The sequence below is a fragment of the Ictalurus furcatus genome, chromosome 18 (assembly GCF_023375685.1).
Source record: "Ictalurus furcatus strain D&B chromosome 18, Billie_1.0, whole genome shotgun sequence".
Classification (NCBI taxonomy): domain Eukaryota; kingdom Metazoa; phylum Chordata; class Actinopteri; order Siluriformes; family Ictaluridae; genus Ictalurus; species Ictalurus furcatus.
In genome coordinates this window covers 8,317,719-8,339,089 of record NC_071272.1, presented here as the reverse complement: position 1 = coordinate 8,339,089, position 21,371 = coordinate 8,317,719, and the positions used below count along the sequence as shown (strand labels likewise).

The following is a 21,371-nucleotide window of genomic DNA, read 5'->3' as shown; positions in this document are numbered from 1 at the left end:
ATCGTACACTACACATCATATATCGTGCACTACGCATTGAGACGCGCATCATATATCGTACACTACATATCGTATATCGTACACTATGCATCGAGACACACATCATGTATCGTACATTATGCATCGAGACGCACATCGCGTATCGTACACTACATATCGAGACGCGTATCGTACACTACGCATCGAGACGCGCATCATGTATCGTACATTATGCATCGAGACGCGCATCGTGTATCGTACACTACATATCGAGACGCGTATCGTACACTATGCATCGAGACGTGCATCGTGTATCGTACACTATGCATCGAGACGCACATCGTGTATCGTACACTACATATCGAGACGCGTATCGTACACAAACTTTTCCAGGGCGAGGCCCCCCAAATGGCATTAACATTTGACTGAGGCTTCCCTTTTGCAAGATGTCTTTAAAACACATTAAAAATACAGACTTCTGAATATATCCCCCTTTTTTATTAATAATTACATCTTTATATTACATTAGGAATTGATTGTGTGTGTGTGTGGGGATGTCTGAGAGTGAAAATTTATATTTCTCACCAAATTGTTGAGGCCCCCCGGGCGCCCCCTGGTGGCCCCCACTTTGAAAACCACTGGTGTATTGTACACTATGCGTCATACACTACGTATCGAGATGCGCATCGCGTATCGTACACTACGCATCGAGACGTGCATCATGTATCGTACACTACGTATCGAGACACGTATCGTACACTATGCATCGAGACGCACATCGTACACTACGCATCGAGACACGCATAGTGTATCGTACACTACGTATCGTACAGTATGCATCGAGACGCGCATCATGTATCATACACTACACATCGAGACGTGCATCGTGTTTCGTACACTATGCATCGAGATGCGCATCGTACACTATGTATCGAGACGCGCATAGTATCGTACACTACGTATCGAGACGCGCATCGTGTATTGTACACTACGTTTCAAGACGTGTATCGTATATAATACACTACGTAAAATCAGATAAATAATGAATGAATCTCACACCACGCAGCCTGAAATACTGAGAACGTCAAGAACATCAAGCACGAAATCTTTGAATATGAGAAGGTCACAAAAAGAGAGAAAAATAAGACGAGTGAAAGAAGAAAAAAAAAAGAGATAAGAGAGGCAGAGGTAAAGAGAGAAAAGGAAACCTCAACACTGCTTCTCCTCCTCAGACATATAAGGACATCACACAGAGCCTGAAGAGTCTCAACACTGACACAGTGCCAAGAGAAAACACACGCACACACACAGAGCTAAAACCTGTACTTAAGATTATACACAGAAACACACATTTACCGTGCGTGCAATCTCACACACACACGGATCGGCATGTACACACTCACTCGTGCAGACACACACAGCCATCCTGTATATGTAAATGTGTATGACTGTTTACAGTTACACAAATAAAAACAGTGTGAGACTCTGTGGAGTTGCGTTCGGCCTGAAGGCATCCGTTTCACCCGAAACATAAAGTGAGCATGTGGAGAGGAACGTTCCGCCTCACTGAGGCATCACAAACAGTTCAGACCGAATTTAACACCGCTCATGAGGAGGAAGAAACCCTCCGGTGATGAAGAGTGCTGAGAATGATTAACTTTTTAACACAAAAATATCACATTGACATGATGACAAAATGATGAAGTGTGTTACAGGAGAGGGAAAAAAAGTTTCTCACCAGTCTGTTTTCATCAAACACCTCGAAAAGGAGCCTGTGGTTCTGAGGACACACCTGACACACACACACACACACCCCAATATCAGCATACTTCACCAGAAAAAAGTCTAAAAAAAAATCTAATACAGACGCAAGACTGGTGCAATTTATATCAGTTATTATTATATCATCAACAACAACAACGATAATAATAATAATAACAACAATAATGTGCAAAAAGTTTGGGACACTGCCGGTTATTTTCACCTGCACAGTGCAGACAGAGAGCAAGGTTTTAGATTTCCTGTGAAGTCCCACTCAGGGGAAATAAAGAGCGTGAGGGAAAAGAGTGTGAGCGTGAGGAAGGGAAAAAAGAAGAAAAAAAAAGACTTACTCTGAAATAAAACTCCTCGTTCCATTTGGGGTTCAGAGTCTGAAAGAGAAGAAAAGACACAATGTTGATTCATATGCATTTAATAATTAAAAGAGGGAGAGAGAGTGAGAGAAAGAAAAAGAGAGAGACAGAAAGAGACAGAAAAAGAGACAGAGAGAAGGAATAATAAATAAATCAACTTTTGTATTTTATTTTGAGACAGAGGATAAGAGAGAGAAAGAGAACGAGACAGACAAAAAAAGAGATTTATTATTTAAAAACCTGACAGCGTTCTGCGCAATTAAAATAACGAGTATAATTGTGATAAAGAGGAATAAACCTCGGTCGTCATGGGTGCAAGGTTCTCTACACTGCCTGCTCTGTAGGGGGCAGCAGTGAGGGACTGAAATCACACCTGCTGAGGGAGCAGGTTAAACGCTGAGTTAACTTCCACCTCAAAGCAATATGCACTGATTAACACTTTGTGTTAAAACACTCACTCTGGAGAACAGTTACAGATTTTTAAGATAACGTATACACACACTCACACTCACTCACACACACAGCAAGTAAAATACTGCTTATACAAGGAAACCTTTTCAGTAAAACCTTTTTTACACGAGTGGTAGATCTGATTATTTTCCCCAAGTGTTTTATTCCTCTTACACCACAGCCACGTGTCGTCTTTATCCGTCTATAGCTACATTTAACGCTGTTGGACGTCCATGACACGAGTTAGTTCCTGTTCTCACTTACATTACAGATCTGTGTAATTAAGTGTCCTTTATTATACCTGCTTGAAAAACTTTATTAAGAGACTCGTAATATTTTAGAATATAAATAAATAAATAAATGGCTGAGCATTTAATCCAACTGCTGTTCTGTTGAGTATTGTGTAGTGTAAAGAGGAGCAGCAAACAAGCTCATAAAGAGTCATGTAGAGACTTGAACTAACACACACACACACACATACACACACACAGTTTCAATTCCAGACATGTGGAAAGACTTTTGCAGAACTGTGATTTTTTTTTTTTTTTAAGAATAACTGGTTTCCATTCATGCGCAAACTCAAACCAGGTCAGCTGGAGTGTGTGTATGAGTGTGTGAGTGTGAGAGAGTGAGCGAGTTTCTCCGAGTAGCAGTTTGCCCCCTGCTGGTCTGTTTAAATCACCTACATTCACTTCAGAGCACTCGGTCAGTCTTCACATTCGGCCCGAGCCCAGTTCCGAGCTCATTTGGGGGCGGGGCTTAGAACACTTTGAAGAACTCCTTCTCAATCAAGGCTCATGTGCACATTTGCTGTTTATTTATTTATTTATTAAAAAAATTTTTCCTTCGGTACTAAAAATTCATGCAGTGAAGAACAGAACAGCGCACATCATCATGCACGAACATCCGCAAAAAAAAAAAACTACAAAAATCTTTAGTGAAGTGCGGCGGAAGTGTAACCTCATGGACGAGGCAGCACGTACTGCATTAAATCCCGAGACCTGGTTGGGGGTAAAAACTCCAGGCAAAATCCCTGTTCACGATCAAAGCCTCAAAATAAAAACCGAACACACATCATCACATCAAGGTTCTCCACCTCCTCCATCTCCACCTCCTGTACACTCGCGCACTCGGTGCAGATGTGTTTCTGATCGTCAGTTTCACACTTCGAGAGCCGACAGCTGCACGGTGCCGACGAGTCCTCCCCGAGAATCACATTTTCCTCCTGTTTCTTATTCAGACACGAAGTGGAGGATGAAGATGAGCGAGGTCTCAAATACGCACCATGGAAACATTTCCTTCTGCTCTAATTTACAGCTATTCAACCCCCCCCCCACACACACACAGCTGTGTAATGTAAAATATAAAATGCTACACACAGACCCTGATTTATTTAAAGGTTAGTGTTTCGAAATGTGTGCAAAAACAGGCGGATTTCAGTCTTTCACGTTTCGCACGTCTGCTTTAACCAACGTGCGCAAAATACAGTACAAGCGGTGACTATGCAAAAAAAAAAAAATCTATATTAGCTCCTGCAGTGTGGTTTACTAATAATCATACAAAATCACATTAAATAAATAAATACGCAGCTTGTCAGGGCAATGAGGAAACCACAAAGCAGAAATTCCTGTGTCCCAAAGACGCCGTTAGAAAAAAACCAATGAACTCTGGAGAATCTTCTGAGCTTGTTATCTGGTAAACATTACCTTTTTGATGGTTTTGGTCTGGACTAAGGCGAGCTCGCGGTTTTCATCAGCGACATACAGAGAGAGTTTGACGTAAGGATCACTGTGGAGAGAAATATGGGGAGGGAGAGAGAGAGAGAGAGAGAATATAATTGCATCAATATAACTGCACACACTGAATCATATTCCTCCATTTCTCTCCACGTAATTAAAATGAATTTCAATATGCGAATGTGCTTAAAATATTCCTCAGTCAAAATAAAATATAAAATAAGTTAAAATAAGTTTTTTTTTGTTTTTTTTAAAGATCTTTAAAAAAGATCTCAGAAAAATATATTGTGACATAAAAGATCATTTTTCTTGCCCTGGCTCTTCTGGAAAGGTCTCGGTGAATAATTACAGTTCATTTGGATGTTAATTGGTTGTTTATAGCACGCTTCGGGATTTCTCGATTAAGCGGATACAGTGAGCTCCACTCCACTCGCGTTCCTCTAATCCTCCTTTACTCTTCTCTCGGAACAATGTCGCTGAAGACATTTCACATCTCTCCTGAAAGCCTGATTGAACAAACGGGGCTGGGTCGTAAACAGGAAGTAGTAACAGGTTTTAAAAAAAAAAAAAAGAGAGAGAGAAGACGGAGAAGGGGACCAAGTAATTAGCTGTGCTAGTCGGGCGACTCTGTTCCAACAGGGCTAACATCCAATCTAGCTGGTTTGCTAATTAGCTTGCACGCTAACTAGCAAAACAGCCAGCAGTGCACAGTAGCGCGGTTCCATTAGCATTCATGTACGGATAAAACAATCAGAAGTCAAAACATTCATGATTTATTCGCTCTTTTTTAAGCTAATAAATCGATTTTGTCGGCCATTTTGTCAGGCTTGATCCTGACTGACTTTCTACTGATTTATAACATAACTACATTTAAAAACGTAAATGCCAAACCATTCTCTAAGGGTGGGACTGCTGTCAGACAATCGGAAAAACAAAATAAAAGCCAAACCGTCTTCAAGCGACACGTAATTTTGGTGTTTTGCGATAAGGAATGAGCAAAGAAAGAAAAATTTAAAAGCATGCAGGGAACGGAAGAAACCCGTTTTCTTAGACTTCCAACAGACAACACTTTAATTAAGCCCGATTAAAGGTGACTTTTTTTAAAATTATTCTATTGTTTTTGCTATACACTGAAGACATTTGGGTTCGAGATCGAAAGATGAATACGAGACAATAGATCTCCTCATATTTACATCTACACGTGTTAAACCACTTAGAACATGGCACCTTTTGTTTGAACCCACCCATTTTTCAAGTGATCAAAAATACTGGAACATGTGACTGACAGGTGTTTCTTGCTGCCCAGGTGTGACCTGTTAAATTGATAGTATAAAGATTTAATAGTTCTGAATGTCTACTCTTGGTCTGAACCCAGGGTTTCACTTGTGAAGACTACATTTGTTGTTAAAAAGGATAAACCAACATGAAGATCAGAGAACTGTCTATGGGAGAAAAGCGAGCCATTTTGAAGCTGAGAAAAGAGGGAAAATCTATCAGAGGCATTGCACAAACATTGGGCATATCCAATACAGCAATTTGAAATGTCCTGAAAAAGAAAGAAACCACTGGTGTACTGAGCAACCAGACGTGGAATGGGTCAGCCAAGGAAAACAACAGCAGCTGATGACAGAAACATTGTGAAAGCTGTGAAGAAAAACCCAAAAACAACAGTCAGTGACATCCAGATCGGAATTCACAAATAAATACAGAGATGAGCCACAAAAGATCTGGAACCAAGATGAACCGCTACCAAAGTGATGGAAAGGCCAAAGTGTGGAGAAAGAAAGGATCTGCTCATGATCCAAAACATACAGGTCATCTGTGAAACATGGTGGAGATAGTGTCATGGCTTGGGCTTGGACAGCAGCTTCTGGAACATTCTCACTAATCTTTATTGATGAGGAACTCATGATGGTAGCAGCAGAATCAATTCATAAGTCTACAGAAATGTGTCCAAATTAATCAGGAGGAACTTCATCATGCAGCAAGACAACGATCCAAAACACACTGCCACCTCAACAAAGGAATTCATCAGGGGGAAAAGTGGAAGGTTTTCACCAGACCAGTCGATCACCGGACCTTAACCCAAATGAGCAGCATTTCACGTCCTGAAGAGGAGACTGAAGGGAGAAACCCCCCGAAACAAACAACAACAGCTGCAGTAAAAACCTGGAAAAGCTTCACAGAAGAAGAAACCAACAGTCTGATGTCAGTGAGTCGCAGGCTTGATGCAGTTACTGCAAGTAAGAGATACACAACCGTATATTACGTGTTATTTACGTTTTAGACTGTCTGTTCCAGTACTTTTGCTCACCTAACACTAAAAGGTGCCATGTTCTAAAATGTTTAACACATTTAGATGTACAGACAAGGAAACGAAACCTGAAATCCAGATCTATCATTTCATATTCATCTTTTGATACGTTCATCTTTACCACCAGGGCCAGAACTCGATCACGGAACCGGCGTGTTTTTTGAGAACCAGCCCACGTTTCCACCGGTTTAAGAGCCGAGACATTACATAATCAGATGTAGGTGTTATCTCATGTACGGTATAAAAATAACAGCCACTGCAGGATTTTAACGCCGGAGTCAAATATCAAAATGCCTCATTTGTGGTAGAAAAATCACCAGTCATTAAGAGACTGGAACATATGAAATATGTTTTTACCTATACGCTATATAATAAATAAAACACTCAAGGTTTTAAGTTTTCATTTAAAGTGTAGTAGGAAAAAAAACACACCCATGACTGACCATCACGGAGAGGAACACGAGGTACTAGATATGATCTGCATCTTCATGATTTTATTTTTCCAGGTACCGTGACAAAAGTTCTTCATGGTGGGTGTGTGATATAAGACAGGTTAATCCTTCTACACCTCACTTTCCTTCATCTACACATCTAATTCATCCACTCATCTATCCATCCATCCAGCCACTCAACCATCCATCCATCCAGCCACTCAACCATCCATCTATCCAGCCACTCATCCAGCCATCCACTCAACCAACCAACCATCCATCCATCCATCCACTCATCCATCCATCCACTCAATCATCCATCCACTCAACCAACCAACCATCCATCCATCCATCCACTCATCCATCCATCCACTCAACCAACCAACCATCCATCCATCCACTCAACCATCCATCCACCCATCCACTCATCCATTCAACCATCCATCCATCCACTCAACCATCCATCCATCCACTCAACCATCCATCCATCCACTCAACCATCCATCCATCCACTCAACCATCCATCCATCCACTCAACCATCCATCCACTCATCCATCCATCCATCCATCCACTCAACCATCCATCCAGCCACTCATCCATCCATCCAGCCACTCATCCATCCATCCATCCATCCACTCATCCATCCATCCACTCATCCATCCATCCACTCATCCATCCATCCACCCATCCAACCATCCATCCATCCATCCACTCAACCATCCATCCACTCAACCATCCATCCATCCATCCATCCATCCACTCAACCATCCTTCCAGCCACTCAACCATCCATCCAGCCACTCATCCATCCATCCGTCCATCCATCCAGCCACTCATCCATCCACTCAACCATCCATCCATCCAGCCACTCATCTATCCAGCCATCCAAGCTCAATATTGTAAATATTCTCCTTGAGGTCGTCATGCTGCAAATCAGTGACTTATGGTGAAATACCTGAATTAGAAAATGTTTGTAGCCTTGAACTTGCTCTCGTGTCCTCGGGGATTTACAGCAATAAGTTTGTGCGTTTAGTAATTAACCCATGATTTGTGTCTTTCACGACCCTGTCCACTTTCTAATACAGTGAAATTCCTGCCATACTTTGCCCTCTAGAACTTTACCAAGGCTTTTTATCGTTAAAACTTCACACCTGACGAGTCCAGCTTGTGTGTTTAACCCCTAAAAACTGCTGCTTTTATTTTTGCTTTGAGGTCATGCCTTAACAAACAGCGTTCTTCTGAGAAGAAATAAAACTAAACAATAAAAACATGAACAAAGATTAAAAATTAACCACCTTTTTCTTTTTTTACAGAGATGTGATCTGAGAAGAACTCCAGGCCATGTTCTTTTTCCCATGTTTTTCACAATAATTTTTTAACCCTTTATAGTTACACCCAATGTCGTGAAACTGGAGACTCCTTCCATAAATGTTAAATAAACAGTTTTCTTCTTGCAGAAAATTTTACCACATCAACGAGTTTTTAATCCGTTTATTATTAGTCCAGTGTCCGCCGTACACATCCCTGTGAATGAGCCATTACTATAGAAACGATGATGTATTGATATAGACAAAGGGCGTTAATATAAACCTAAGAGTTGTTGCTGCGCTACTGTAAGAGCTGACCAATCACAATCCAGAATTCCTTGGAATGTTTTGTGTTTCTGTTCGACCTTTCCCAGAGGACATACACAGGAAGTAGATGATTTCCCAGCATGCCTACAGGGCCCTGACTGTATACTCGCTCAGTTTCTGTAAAACCACGTGCAGAGTTAATTCCTAATCTGAGTCGTGTGTGTGGTGTATGCGTGTGAGTGTGTGTGTGTGTGTGTCAGCAACTAAAGGCAAAATTCACACTTTAAGAACGTGCACACACATTCCAAATCTCACTCTTAGTACAGGAAGCAGGTGTAGTGTGTGTGTTTTTTTACCTGGCACCAATGATGTCCTTCTTTGCCAGATCAATGCCTGCAATAACCTTGACACGAAGAACGCGTGACTCATTCTGGGACGGATGGATAGACACACAGAGAGGATAGTAAATTAGTAAAACACCACGAGTAAACCAAACACTGACAGCGTGTTAAAAAAAAAAAAAAAATACTAATCATGAATAAACTGCAAACATTAGCAGCCTGTGAGTGGAGGAGGCGTGGCTTCTGTGGCAGTCTCTATAAAGGAGGCATGGCCTCTGTACATCAGCTGTAAAGGAGGCGTGGTCTCTGTGTCTGTGAGTGTCAGTTACAGGAAAGGAGGAGTGTCACAGTTCATAAAGTCATTATGTGGAAGACACATGGAAGTTGGCTGAAGGCGTTGGCTCAAACACAAATCCCCGTATACACACACACACACACACACACACACACACACAAAAGAATGATGACCTACAGAGAAACAGTTCTTTCCTTTTTCTCTATCCCTCTGAAATCCTCCTCTGACTGCTGAGTGGTAATTTTTATCTACACACACACACACACACACACACACACAAACACACACACACACACACGCTCTGTGTTATCAGTCCGGTTGGTAGTAAACCTGCGAGTGTAAACATTCATTATGTGATGTATGATTTTATCCACATGGAGACACTGAGACAAGGAGAAAAGGAAACACAGAGACAGTGAGACAAAGACAAGGAGACAAGAAGACACGGGGACAATGACATGGAGTCACTGGGACATGGGGACATTGAGACACAGACGCGGGAACACTGAGACACAGACACTGAGACACGGGAACAGTGAGACACAGACACTGAGACACAGGGACATAGACACAGATGCGGGAACACTGGCACACACTGAGACACAGACACTGAGACACGAGGACATAGACACAGATGCGGGAACACTGAGACACGGGGACATTGAGACAGATACGGGGACATAGACACACATGCGGGAACACTGAGAAACAGACACTGAGACGGGGACATTGAGACACGGGGACACTGAGACACAGATGCAGGGACATTGACACACAGATGCGGGAACACTGAGACACAGACACTGAGACACGGGGACATTGAGACACTTGACTAAGGCTGCACAATTAACTGAATATCAATCTCAATTACGATTTTGACTGCCCACAATTACATTAATATAATCGATTGCGATACTGACATTTAAAGTTCGTCCTCAGCTCATAGAAAACTCCGCTGCAGATCAAATCAAGAGCTTCCTAAACTTACAGCCAATCACCACAGAGCGGCGCAGGGATGACGTCATTTTGTAATGCCAAAACCCAGAAGCAAGTTAGCATTCATCCCGAATCAGTGGGTTTTTTGAATGGGATTTTGGTTAAAAGCCTGAAATAAAGTCTGTGGTGAACACAGCCTCAAAATATTTTCACGTTTTAATCTACGACATAAAATACGCCAGTAAAACCCCACTCGTGAGGTTTTTTTTTTAAAGCATTTACATGTATTGAAAAAGGCAGCTGCTAACATGATGCTAAATGGCACTACAGACGTTGTCGGGGATGTGAAACGTCATCACGCCGAACAGGGAAAAAACAAGTTCAGGTATGCGGTGCACAATTCCCCGTTGATTTCATTTGGGTGATGGCATATTTATTTTTATTTATCCTATATTCTGGGTACAATTTTATTTATATTTTGCTTCTACGAGATGATGCACTTTAAGGACCAGTCTAATTTGATGCAAAAGATTTGTGGTCTGTTTATTAAATGTGAAACTGCAATAAAAATATGCTGTCCCTAAAAGCAATGAATAATCATGATAAATAATCGTGATCTCAATATTGATCAAAATAATCATTAGGGATGCACCGAAATGAAAATTCTTGGCCGAAGCCGAATACGATGAAAAACTTGGCCGAAAGCCGAAGGCCGAATACCGGACATGTTTTTTTGCGTTTTTTCCATTTATTTTGCCATTTTTTTCACCATAGCATAAATTAAATCGTCAAAATGTGCTTTTTACTATTTTGTGTAGCTTTTCAAAGAAAAAATCAATTACAAAAACTACAATTTCAAAATATTTATTGGACACTGAACATTTTTTTTTCATTCCAGCAGGCATAGTCTACCAACAAGGCACGATATAACTTTAAATAAATAAATGAGTAAAATAAAAATATTTTGATGTGGTCATCTTTGAGCCCCCCTTGAATAGCCTATGTTAGGTCTATAACTGACTGCTGAAAGAATGGAACACTCTGTAGCCGACAACAAAAAGTGCATTAAAAAGTGCATTGACAAGAGTGCAAAAAATGGTTCTATTGGGTTCTATACGGCTGACTATATTGGGGATATATACCGCTCGCGTCCCTGTACATCTCGCAGAGTATTATAGTAGATATAGTATAGTTAGACACGTTGTTAATGTTATGTCTCTTGATAGATTTAGTTAGTTTAAACTATAGATTAGTTATTTAGTCCCCGCTGGTTTTTCCACTCCCAGTCCATAGTACTAGTTCATGTTTCTTGTTTTGTGCTTTGACCCTGTTTTCTGTGACCGCGACTCTGATTCCTGCTTTGACCCGTTTATGCCTGTTTGCCGATCGCCCGACCCTTTGCCTGTCTTGACTACGTTTTTTGGATTACGATTTGGATTTGTCTGCTTGCCCTTAAATAAATACGTCTTTACCTGCTTCCGTACTCTACTTCCTTACGTCTTGAGACGCGACAGAATACTCCGGAACAGAAACAAAAAAAACACACGTGTCCAGTAAACATCCGAAGAGCACGTAGCTCGTGCATGCACGCGCCCCCTCATCGAGGTCGTGACATTCGCGCGTCTCACTCTGGTTGCTAGGCTATTTGGTCGCGTCATCAAACACGTCATTGTTCGGTCAAATTTATACGGCCTTTTCACTTATTCGGTTCGAACATTTGGTGCATCTCTAATAATCGTGATGACCAATTTAGCCATAATCGTGCAGCCCTACACTTGACTGCTGCACTTTTAATCCTGAGAGAGAGAGACAAATAGGAAACGAGCACAGAAAGCAGTTCTCTAAACAGGAAGTGATGAATGTCTGTGTAAGCTAATTTTACTACAGTTTACCCACTTTTAGAAAAGAACAAAGAAGGTACATCTGTTGTAAGGGTTCTGGAGATAGACAGACACAAAGACAAACAGGCACACAGGTAGACAGAGAAAATGACAGTCAGATATACATAGATAGACAGACAGACATGCAGAGAGATGGACAGATAGAGAGAAATACAATCACATTACACACACACACACCTCTCTGGGGAAAAAAACCCTGTTACAACGACAACAACGGATGTTCAGAGAAACTTCTGGAAAACAAACAAACCAAACTGATTCACTTTTCATTTTGATTCAGACGAAGACATGATTAGAAAAGTGTTCTGGACGCATGTAGAGCCGCTTAACATTCCCGTCTTTATTTATTTTTTTTAATAAAAATTATTTTATACGATATATTATTGACCCAAAAATGAGCTGATGTAAGAGTCAAGAGGAGAAAAATCATGATTCGTGAAGAATCGACTCTTTTTCCAATTCTTACTAATTATCACAAATACTAATATAGATCAAATGTGATAGTCACAGAGACAGAATGTTTGGAATAAGCGCGTGTGTGTGTGCGCGCATGTGTGTGAGCGTGTGTGCGTGTGTGAGTCACAACGTTACATAAGACCTCCAGGCTGCTTTTACACGTTTCCTCCAGGACGACTCGTGTTCTTACACACCTGATCAAACACCTCGTCCGCGTGTAATTTAAGTCCTGATGAAACTTGTTTAGAGTCGTGATTTGATTCTGCTGATGCATTTCCTTTTCAAACAGGAAGTCAGAGTGACAGCACTTTGCTTGAGTGATTTACACAACAGTCAATAGCGTTCCAGATACGCCAAGCCACACCCTCTGAGAACCGAACCACACCTGGCAATAGCTTACCAAAATAGCTAATATACTGTACGTGTTAATCATTTTACATCTAGCTCAAACAGACAGACATGTAAAAAGATAGACAGACAGACAGGTAGATAGCAGTGACAGAGAGACAGAAACAGAGAGAAAAACAGAGAGAAAGGCATACAGATATGCAGGCATTTAGACAGTCACAGACAGACAGACAAATAGATAGATAGAGAAAAAAACAGACAGACAAACAGAGTAAGACAGGCAGACAGTCAAAACGATTATGCAACACGGCTTTACACGTGTGTGTGTAACAACACAATCAATCACACTGACCACAGAGAGAGAGACAGAGAGAGAGACGGAGTGAGAGAAACAGACAGACAAACAAAGACAGAGAGAAACAGACAGAGAGAGACAACAAGTGAGAGAGAGAGAGACAAACAGAGAGACAGAAAGAGAGAGAAGTTAATCTAGTGGAGTTTAATTAGGTGGTTATATATTAGATGTAGTCATCCAATATTCACCTTGGATGGATGGATAGATGAGTGGATGTAGGGATAGATGAGTGGATGGGTGGATAGATGGATGAGTGGCTGGATGGACGGATGGATGAGTGGCAGGATGGATATATGAGTGGATGGAGGGATAGATGAGTGGATGGATGGATGGATGGATAGATGAGTGGCTGGATGGAGGGATAGATGAGTGGCTGGATTGATGGATGAGTGGCTGGATGGATGGATGGATGAGTGGCTGGATGGATGAGTGGATGGATGGATAGAATGGATGGATAGAATGGATGAGTGGCTTGATGGATGGATGAATGGATGGATGGATGGATGAGTGGCTGGATGGATGGATGGATGAGTGGCTGGATGGATGGATGAGTGGCTGGATGAGTGGCTTGATGGCTGGATGGATGGATGGATGGATGGATGGATGAGTGGCTGGCTGGATGGATGAGTGGCTGGATGGATAGATGAGTGGCTGGATGGATGGATGAGTGGCTGGATGGATGGATGGATGAGTGGCTGGATGGATGGATGGATGGATGAGTGGCTGGATGGATGGATGAGTGGCTGGATGGATGGATGAGTGGCTGGATGGATGGATGAGTGGCTGGATGGATGGATGGATGGATGAGTGGCTGGCTGGATGGATGAGTGGCTGGATGGATGGATGGATGAGTGGCTGGATGGATGAGTGGCTGGCTGGATGGATGAGTGGCTGGCTGGATGGATGAGTGGCTGGATGGATGGATGGATGAGTGGCTGTATGGATGGATGGATGAGTGGCTGTATGGATGGATGGATGAGTGGCTGGATGGATGGATGGATGAGTGGCTGGATGGATGGATGAGTGGACGGATGAGTGGCTGGATGGATGGATGAGTGGACGGATGAGTGGCTGGCTGGATGGATGGATGAGTGGACGGATGAGTGGCTGGATGGATGGATGAGTGGACGGATGAGAGGCTGAATGGATGGATGGATGAGTGGCTGGATGGATGGATGGATGAGTGGCTGGATGGATGGATGGATGAGTGGCTGGATGGATGAGTTGCTGGATGGATGGATGAGTGGCTGGCTGGATGGATGAGTGGCTGGATGGATGGATGGATGAGTGGCTGGATGGATGAGTGGCTGGCTGGATGGATGAGTGGCTGGCTGGATGGATGAGTGGCTGGATGGATGGATGGATGAGTGGCTGGATGGATGGATGGATGAGTGGCTGGATGGATGGATGGATGAGTGGCTGGATGGATGAGTTGCTGGATGGATGGATGAGTGGCTGGCTGGATGGATGAGTGGCTGGATGGATGGATGGATGAGTGGCTGGATGGATGAGTGGCTGGCTGGATGGATGAGTGGCTGGCTGGATGGATGAGTGGCTGGATGGATGGATGGATGAGTGGCTGGATGGATGGATGGATGAGTGGCTGTATGGATGGATGGATGAGTGGCTGGATGGATGGATGAGTGGACGGATAAGTGACTGGATGAGTGGCTGGATGGATGGATGGATGGATGAGTGGCTGGATGGATGGATGGATGGATGGATGAGTGGCTGGATGGATGGATGGATGGATGAGTGGCTGGATGGATGGATGAGTGGCTGGCTGGATGGATGGATGAGTGGCAGGAAGGATGGATGGATGGATGAGTGGATGGATGAGTGGCTGGCTGGATAGAAGAGTGGCTGGATGGATGGATGAGTGGACAGATGAGTGGCTGGATGGATGGATGAGTGGACGGATGAGTGGCTGGATGGATGGATGAGTGGCTGGATGAGTGGCTTGATGGATGGATGAGTGGCTGGATGAGTGGCTTGATGGATGGATGAGTGGCTTGATGGATGGATGAGTGGCTGGATGAGTGGTTTGATGGATGGATGAGTGGCTGGATGAGTGGCTGGCTGGATGGATGGATGGGTGGCTGGCTGGATGGATGGATGAGTGGCTGGATGGGTGAATGAGTGGACGGATGAGTGACTGGATGGATGGATGAGTGGACGGATGAGTGGCTGTATGGATGGATGGATGAGTGGCTGGATGGATGAGTGGCTGGATGGATGAGTGGCTGGATGGATGAGTGGCTGGATGGATGAGTGGCTGGATGGATGAGTGGCTGGAAGGATGGATGGATGAGTGGCTGGAAGGATGGATGGATGAGTGGCTGGAAGGATGGATGGATGAGTGGCTGGAAGGATGGATGAGTGGACGGATGAGTGGCTGGATGGATGGATGGATGGATGAGTGGGTGGATGGATGGAGGAGTGGATGGATGAGTGGCTTGATGGATGGAGGAGTGGATGGATGAGTGGCTTGATGGATGGATGAGTGGCTGGCTGGATAGAAGAGTGGCTGGATGGATGGATGAGTGGACAGATGAGTGGCTGGATGGATGGATGAGTGGACGGATGAGTGGCTGGATGGATGGATGAGTGGCTGGATGAGTGGCTTGATGGATGGATGAGTGGATGGATGAGTGGCTTGATGGATGGATGAGTGGCTGGATGAGTGGCTTGATGGATGGATGAGTGGCTGGATGAGTGGCTGGCTGGATGGATGGATGGGTGGCTGGCTGGATGGATGGATGAGTGGCTGGATGGGTGAATGAGTGGACGGATGAGTGACTGGATGGATGGATGAGTGGACGGATGAGTGGCTGTATGGATGGATGGATGAGTGGCTGGATGGATGAGTGGCTGGATGGATGAGTGGCTGGATGAGTGGCTGGCTGGCTGGATGGATGAGTGGCTGGAAGGATGGATGGATGAGTGGCTGGAAGGATGGATGGATGAGTGGCTGGAAGGATGGATGGATGAGTGGCTGGAAGGATGGATGGATGAGTGGCTGGAAGGATGGATGAGTGGACGGATGAGTGGCTGGATGGATGGATGGATGGATGAGTGGGTGGATGGATGGAGGAGTGGACGGATGAGTGGCTGGATGGATGGATGAGTGGACGGATGAGTGGCTGGATGGATGGATGAGTGGACGGATGAGTGGCTGGATGGATGGATGGATGAGTGGACGGATGAGAGGCTGAATGGATGGATGGATGAGTGGCTGGATGGATGGATGGATGAGTGGCTGGATGGATGGATGGATGAGTGGCTGGATGGATGGATGGATGAGTGGCTGGATGGATGAGTTGCTGGATGGATGGATGAGTGGCTGGATGGATGGATGGATGAGTGGCTGGCTGGATGGATGGATGAGTGGCTGGAAGGATGGATGGATGAGTGGCTGGCTGGATGGATGGATGAGTGGCTGGAAGGATGGATGGATGGATGAGTGGATGGATGAGTGGCTGGCTGGACAGAAGAGTGGCTGGATGGATGGATGAGTGGACGGATGAGTGGCTGGATGGATGGATGAGTGGACGGATGAGTGGCTGGATGGATGGATGAGTGGCTGGATGAGTGGCTTGATGGATGGATGAGTGGCTTGATGAGTGGCTGGATGAGTGGCTTGATGGATGGATGAGTGGCTGGATGAGTGGCTGGCTGGATGGATGGACGGATGAGTGGCTGGCTGGATGGATGGAGGGTGGCTGGCTGGATGGATGGATGAGTGGCTGGATGGATGGATGAGTGGACGGATAAGTGACTGGATGGATGGAGGAGTGGACGGATGTGTGGCTGGATGGATGAGTGGCTGGATGGATGAGTGGCTGGATGGATGAGTGGCTGGCTGACTGGATGGATGAGTGGCTGGCTGACTGGATGGATGAGTGGCTGGAAGGATGGACAGATGAGTGGCTGGATGGATGGATGGATCGATGAGTGGGTGGATGGATAGAAGAGTGGCTGGATGGATGGATGGATAGAAGAGTGGCTGGATGGATGGATGGATGAGTGGACGGATGAGTGGCTGGATGGATGGATGAGTGGACGGATGAGTGGCTGGATGGATGGATGAGTGGATGGATGAGTGGCTGGATGGATGGATGAGTGGACGGATGAGTGGCTGGATGGATGGATGAGTGGACGGATGAGAGGCTGAATGGATGGATGGATGAGTGGCTGGATGGATGAATGGATGGATGAGTGGCTGGATGCGTGGCTGGCTGGCTGGATGGATGGCTGGATGGATGAGTGGCTGGAAGGATGGATGGATGAGTGGCTGGAAGGATGTATGAGTGGCTGGATGGATGGATAAGTGGACGGATGAGTGGCTGGATGGATGGATGGATGAGTGGCTGGATGGATGGATGGATGGATGAGTGGCTGGATGGATGGATGAGGGGCTGGCTGGAAGGATGGATGAGTGGCTGGATGGATGGATGAGTGGACGGATGAGTGGTTGGATGGATGGATGAGTGGCTGGATGAGTGGCTGGATAGATGAGTGGCTGGAAGGGTGGATGGATGGATGAGTGGCTGGATAGATGAATGAGTGGCTGGCTGGATGGATAGATGAATGAGTGGCTGGATAGATGAATGAGTGGCTGGCTGGATGGATAGATGAATGAGTGGCTGGCTGGATGGATAGATGAATGAGTGGCTGGATAGATGAATGAGTGGCTGGCTGGATGGATAGATGAATGAGTGGCTGGCTGGATGGATAGATGAATGAGTGGCTGGCTGGATGGATAGATGAATGAGTGGCTGGCTGGATGGATGAATAGATGGATGTTGTAGTATAGAATGTATGAAAGTTCCACTTTTTAAATTAAATTACGGAAAAAAATGAACTTTTCCACGATATTCTAATTGTTTTCCACCTGTATTTATAGAGGATTAAGTGTAAATTCTGACTAACAGAACTATTTCAACACACACGCACACACATACACACACACACACACACACACACAATGACCTACTGCATTTCTGTTCAAAGTGTAGCTGAGCTGGCGGACAGGTAACAGGGATGATGAGAAGGGGTATAAAGGGGTAATAGGGTTGAAATTAGGACCACATTGTGGACAGGGGTGACATTAGGGGTGACATTAGGGGTAAGAGGGTTGACATTAGGACCATATTGTTGACAGGGGTGACATTAGGGGTGACATTAGGGGTAAGAGGGTTGACATTAGGACCATATTGTTGACAGGGGTGACATGAGGGGTAGAAGTGTTGACATTAGGGGTGACAAGGGTAAGAGGAATGACATTAGGCATGGCGGGTGACATGAGTGACATTAAGGGGTAAAAGGGTTGACGTTAGGGCGACAGGGTTGACATTAGGGATGACAGGGTTGACATTAGGTGTAACAGGGTTGACATTAAGCGTAACAAGGTTACAAAAACAAGGTTGAGATAAAATGGGCCAAGCTTAAAATGGTAAAATATTAAGATTTTAACGACCTTAACAACTTACCATTATTCAGAAAATTAGCAAGAATTAAACTAATTGTCCTGTGTAGGGCTGTGACGGTGACCATGACAACCACGCCACCGCGGTGGTGTCACATCACACGCCATGTTAATGTTTCTGCTTGAGTGGGCACTATGACAAGTATTCAAAATGTTGTACTTTGTACAAGTGTAATTATAATAATAATAATAATAATAATAATAATAATAATAATAATAACAACAACAACAACAACAACAGTTGCAATATTAATTTGTATTTAAAGCCATTAAAAGCTTAATATTTTGCCACGGGGGGGGGGGGGGGGGGGAGCAAGGAGACTGTCCCAAGTTCCAGAGTAGGAACTGAGGCGGCAACCGTCTTTCAGTGTGAGAGAGAACAGAAACAGGGAACGATACAGGAAGTCAGTTGTGAAGTGTTCTGAGCTGATTTCTGATGTTATGTGCAACATGGGAATTCGATCCACTTAACCGTAATGCACAAAGTGAAAAATTACCGGACTCCACATGTGCGTGCGTGTGTGTGAGACTAATTACGAATGAAGCCTAGTTGAAACTCGAGGTAAAACCTGTTATATAAAGCCTTTTACACCACAGCATTTTGATTTCTGAACTCTGGATTGTGATTGGTCAGAAGGTGTTGATTAATTCTCTATAACAGCGGCTCTGACAGTAGCGCACCTGCACATCACAGGTTTACTTATATTAATGCGCTCGTTCCAATATCTGTAAGTTATCGCTTCTATAGCAACGGTTCGTTCACACGGACTTGCCCGGCGGACGCTGACACGGATAATCGCTGATGTTTTCTGTAAGGAGACGTTTACGGAAGGAGTCTCCAGTGTCAGCGCTTTGTAACAGGCAGAGGTTAAAGCACTAACGTGAAGTTTTTCTGACATCATCAGGATGGATGACGTTACGCTTCTTTGCGGTTTCTCTGTAACATGACAAGCGGCGATTTTGTTTGTACCTACTATAACGTAACTGGAGAACAGGAACTCACTTTTTTTGTTTTGTTGCGCATTCCATGATTTTAAATGTAACTATAAACGGATAAAAAGTATGATGCAGCATTCACAATATTTCACATTTTATTAAATTAATGAAACATTGTAACAGTTGGCAAATCGCTGTGGTATAAGAGGAATAAAACACTTCAGGGTGTGATGGTGTGGTTTAACAGCGTGACACGGAGTGTTTTATTCCTTTAATGCTTTTAGTGCGATATTAAATTGAATTGAGATGCATTGGCTTGAACGTGTGTACATTTTTGACATGTACAAGGTGTTACACACATCTTTAGGCTTTACGACTTCTCGCTGATGGTTCGTTCCTTCAAACCTGTAGAAGGTTTAAATAAAAGAAGACGATATAAAATTTTAAAAAAGCACAGAATGTATGTTTTGGGAAATGATTTCACATGTGGCACTGATTCACCAGGCTGGTCTTCTCCCTGTACGTTTATACAACACGGTGTGATGATTCACAGCTCTGGATTTAAGCTAAAGACAGAGTTTGCATGGATTATTTTGCTAATAATGATTCATGCTAATCATTTGATTTGGTTTAAATGATTATTGTTGTTGTTGTTGCCAGAGGGAAGTCCCAGTTTGGATGAAAACAGTAATATAACAGGACCTCGCCCTGACACTATGCTCACACTCCTCAAGCCTGACAATTACACAATTACAACATAGTGCTCAAAATCGTGTAAATGATCTCACCTCGTCTTCAGAAAGTCCATAAATTGGCTCAAAATTGGCAGCCATGCAGGCAGAAATGGGAGTTAAAGCAGTAAGAGCTCAGGCAGCCAGAACAATAGTGCCCCCTTCTCCAGAAAAACAACGCTGTCTCTTCACTTTACACCAAAAGTTACGCTTTAAGGCAGTCCTTATCCGTTGTCAGGTCTTATACAAATCATATACATTAGCATAAATATAAAATGACAGCTCTGTTTTCACCACAACGCCCAGAAACTTCGCGGGTTAAAAGAAATCCGTTTAGGCGATGATGTGATTCCCTTCTCTCTCTGACGAACAGCACTTCCTCTCCAGGACACACCGCCTTCCGAGATGACTGACAACTAATCCAACCAATCATGATATTTTCTTTGAGACGACCCAACCAATCAAATCGCCCGAATGGCGGTTGAGGAATATGTAGTTTTCTACGGAGTCCTTCAGAGCTCATGGCGAAGTGGGGGGGACAAAACAAACTTAGCCGTTATGCAAATTTGTTTCGTTGGAAATCACGATTATTGATTAGTTAAACCAAATTAACGAGTTACTCCAACTCCATCATTGTTTACAGTGATTACGTTTCAATTTCTCAGGGTTCTGTTCGTTATTTTTTTAATTTTAGGCTTTACTATAACACCACAAGGTGGTTGTGACTAGCTACATGCTAGCAGGCGGTGGCGATATATCAGAATTGTATAATATATCACGATATAACGATATTTCGCATTATGTGCTCACATTATGTGAGGTTGTTAACAGGTTGTGAAACACTCTACAAGTGACTTGAAAAAAGAAAAACGAATGTTACTTAAACATTTGGTTTTTAAAAAAAACTAAAATGGTATTGAGTCTGAGTGAGTTTGTGGTTAATTGATGGCTCTGTTTTACTTTAACGG

The 21,371-nt window shown here is 43.8% G+C and overlaps 1 protein-coding gene across 3 annotated transcripts in view; it reads right to left on the bottom strand.

The window, feature by feature from the left end:
- Window positions 1–20,845, bottom strand: part of nedd4l (NEDD4 like E3 ubiquitin protein ligase) — a 64,706-nt gene extending 43,861 nt beyond the window's left edge. For all 3 annotated transcript variants that reach the window (XM_053648121.1, XM_053648123.1, XM_053648124.1), the window contains exons 1-5: window positions 20,461–20,845; window positions 8,973–9,046; window positions 4,268–4,349; window positions 2,091–2,129; window positions 1,718–1,771 (exon numbers count right to left, since the gene is read on the bottom strand). In XM_053648121.1, the coding sequence (XP_053504096.1) occupies window positions 1,718–1,771; window positions 2,091–2,129; window positions 4,268–4,349; window positions 8,973–9,046; window positions 20,461–20,505 (294 nt within the window). In that variant the 5' untranslated portion in view covers window positions 20,506–20,845. The remainder of the gene's footprint in view (window positions 1–1,717; window positions 1,772–2,090; window positions 2,130–4,267; window positions 4,350–8,972; window positions 9,047–20,460) is intronic.
- Window positions 20,846–21,371: the final 526 nt, after the last annotated feature.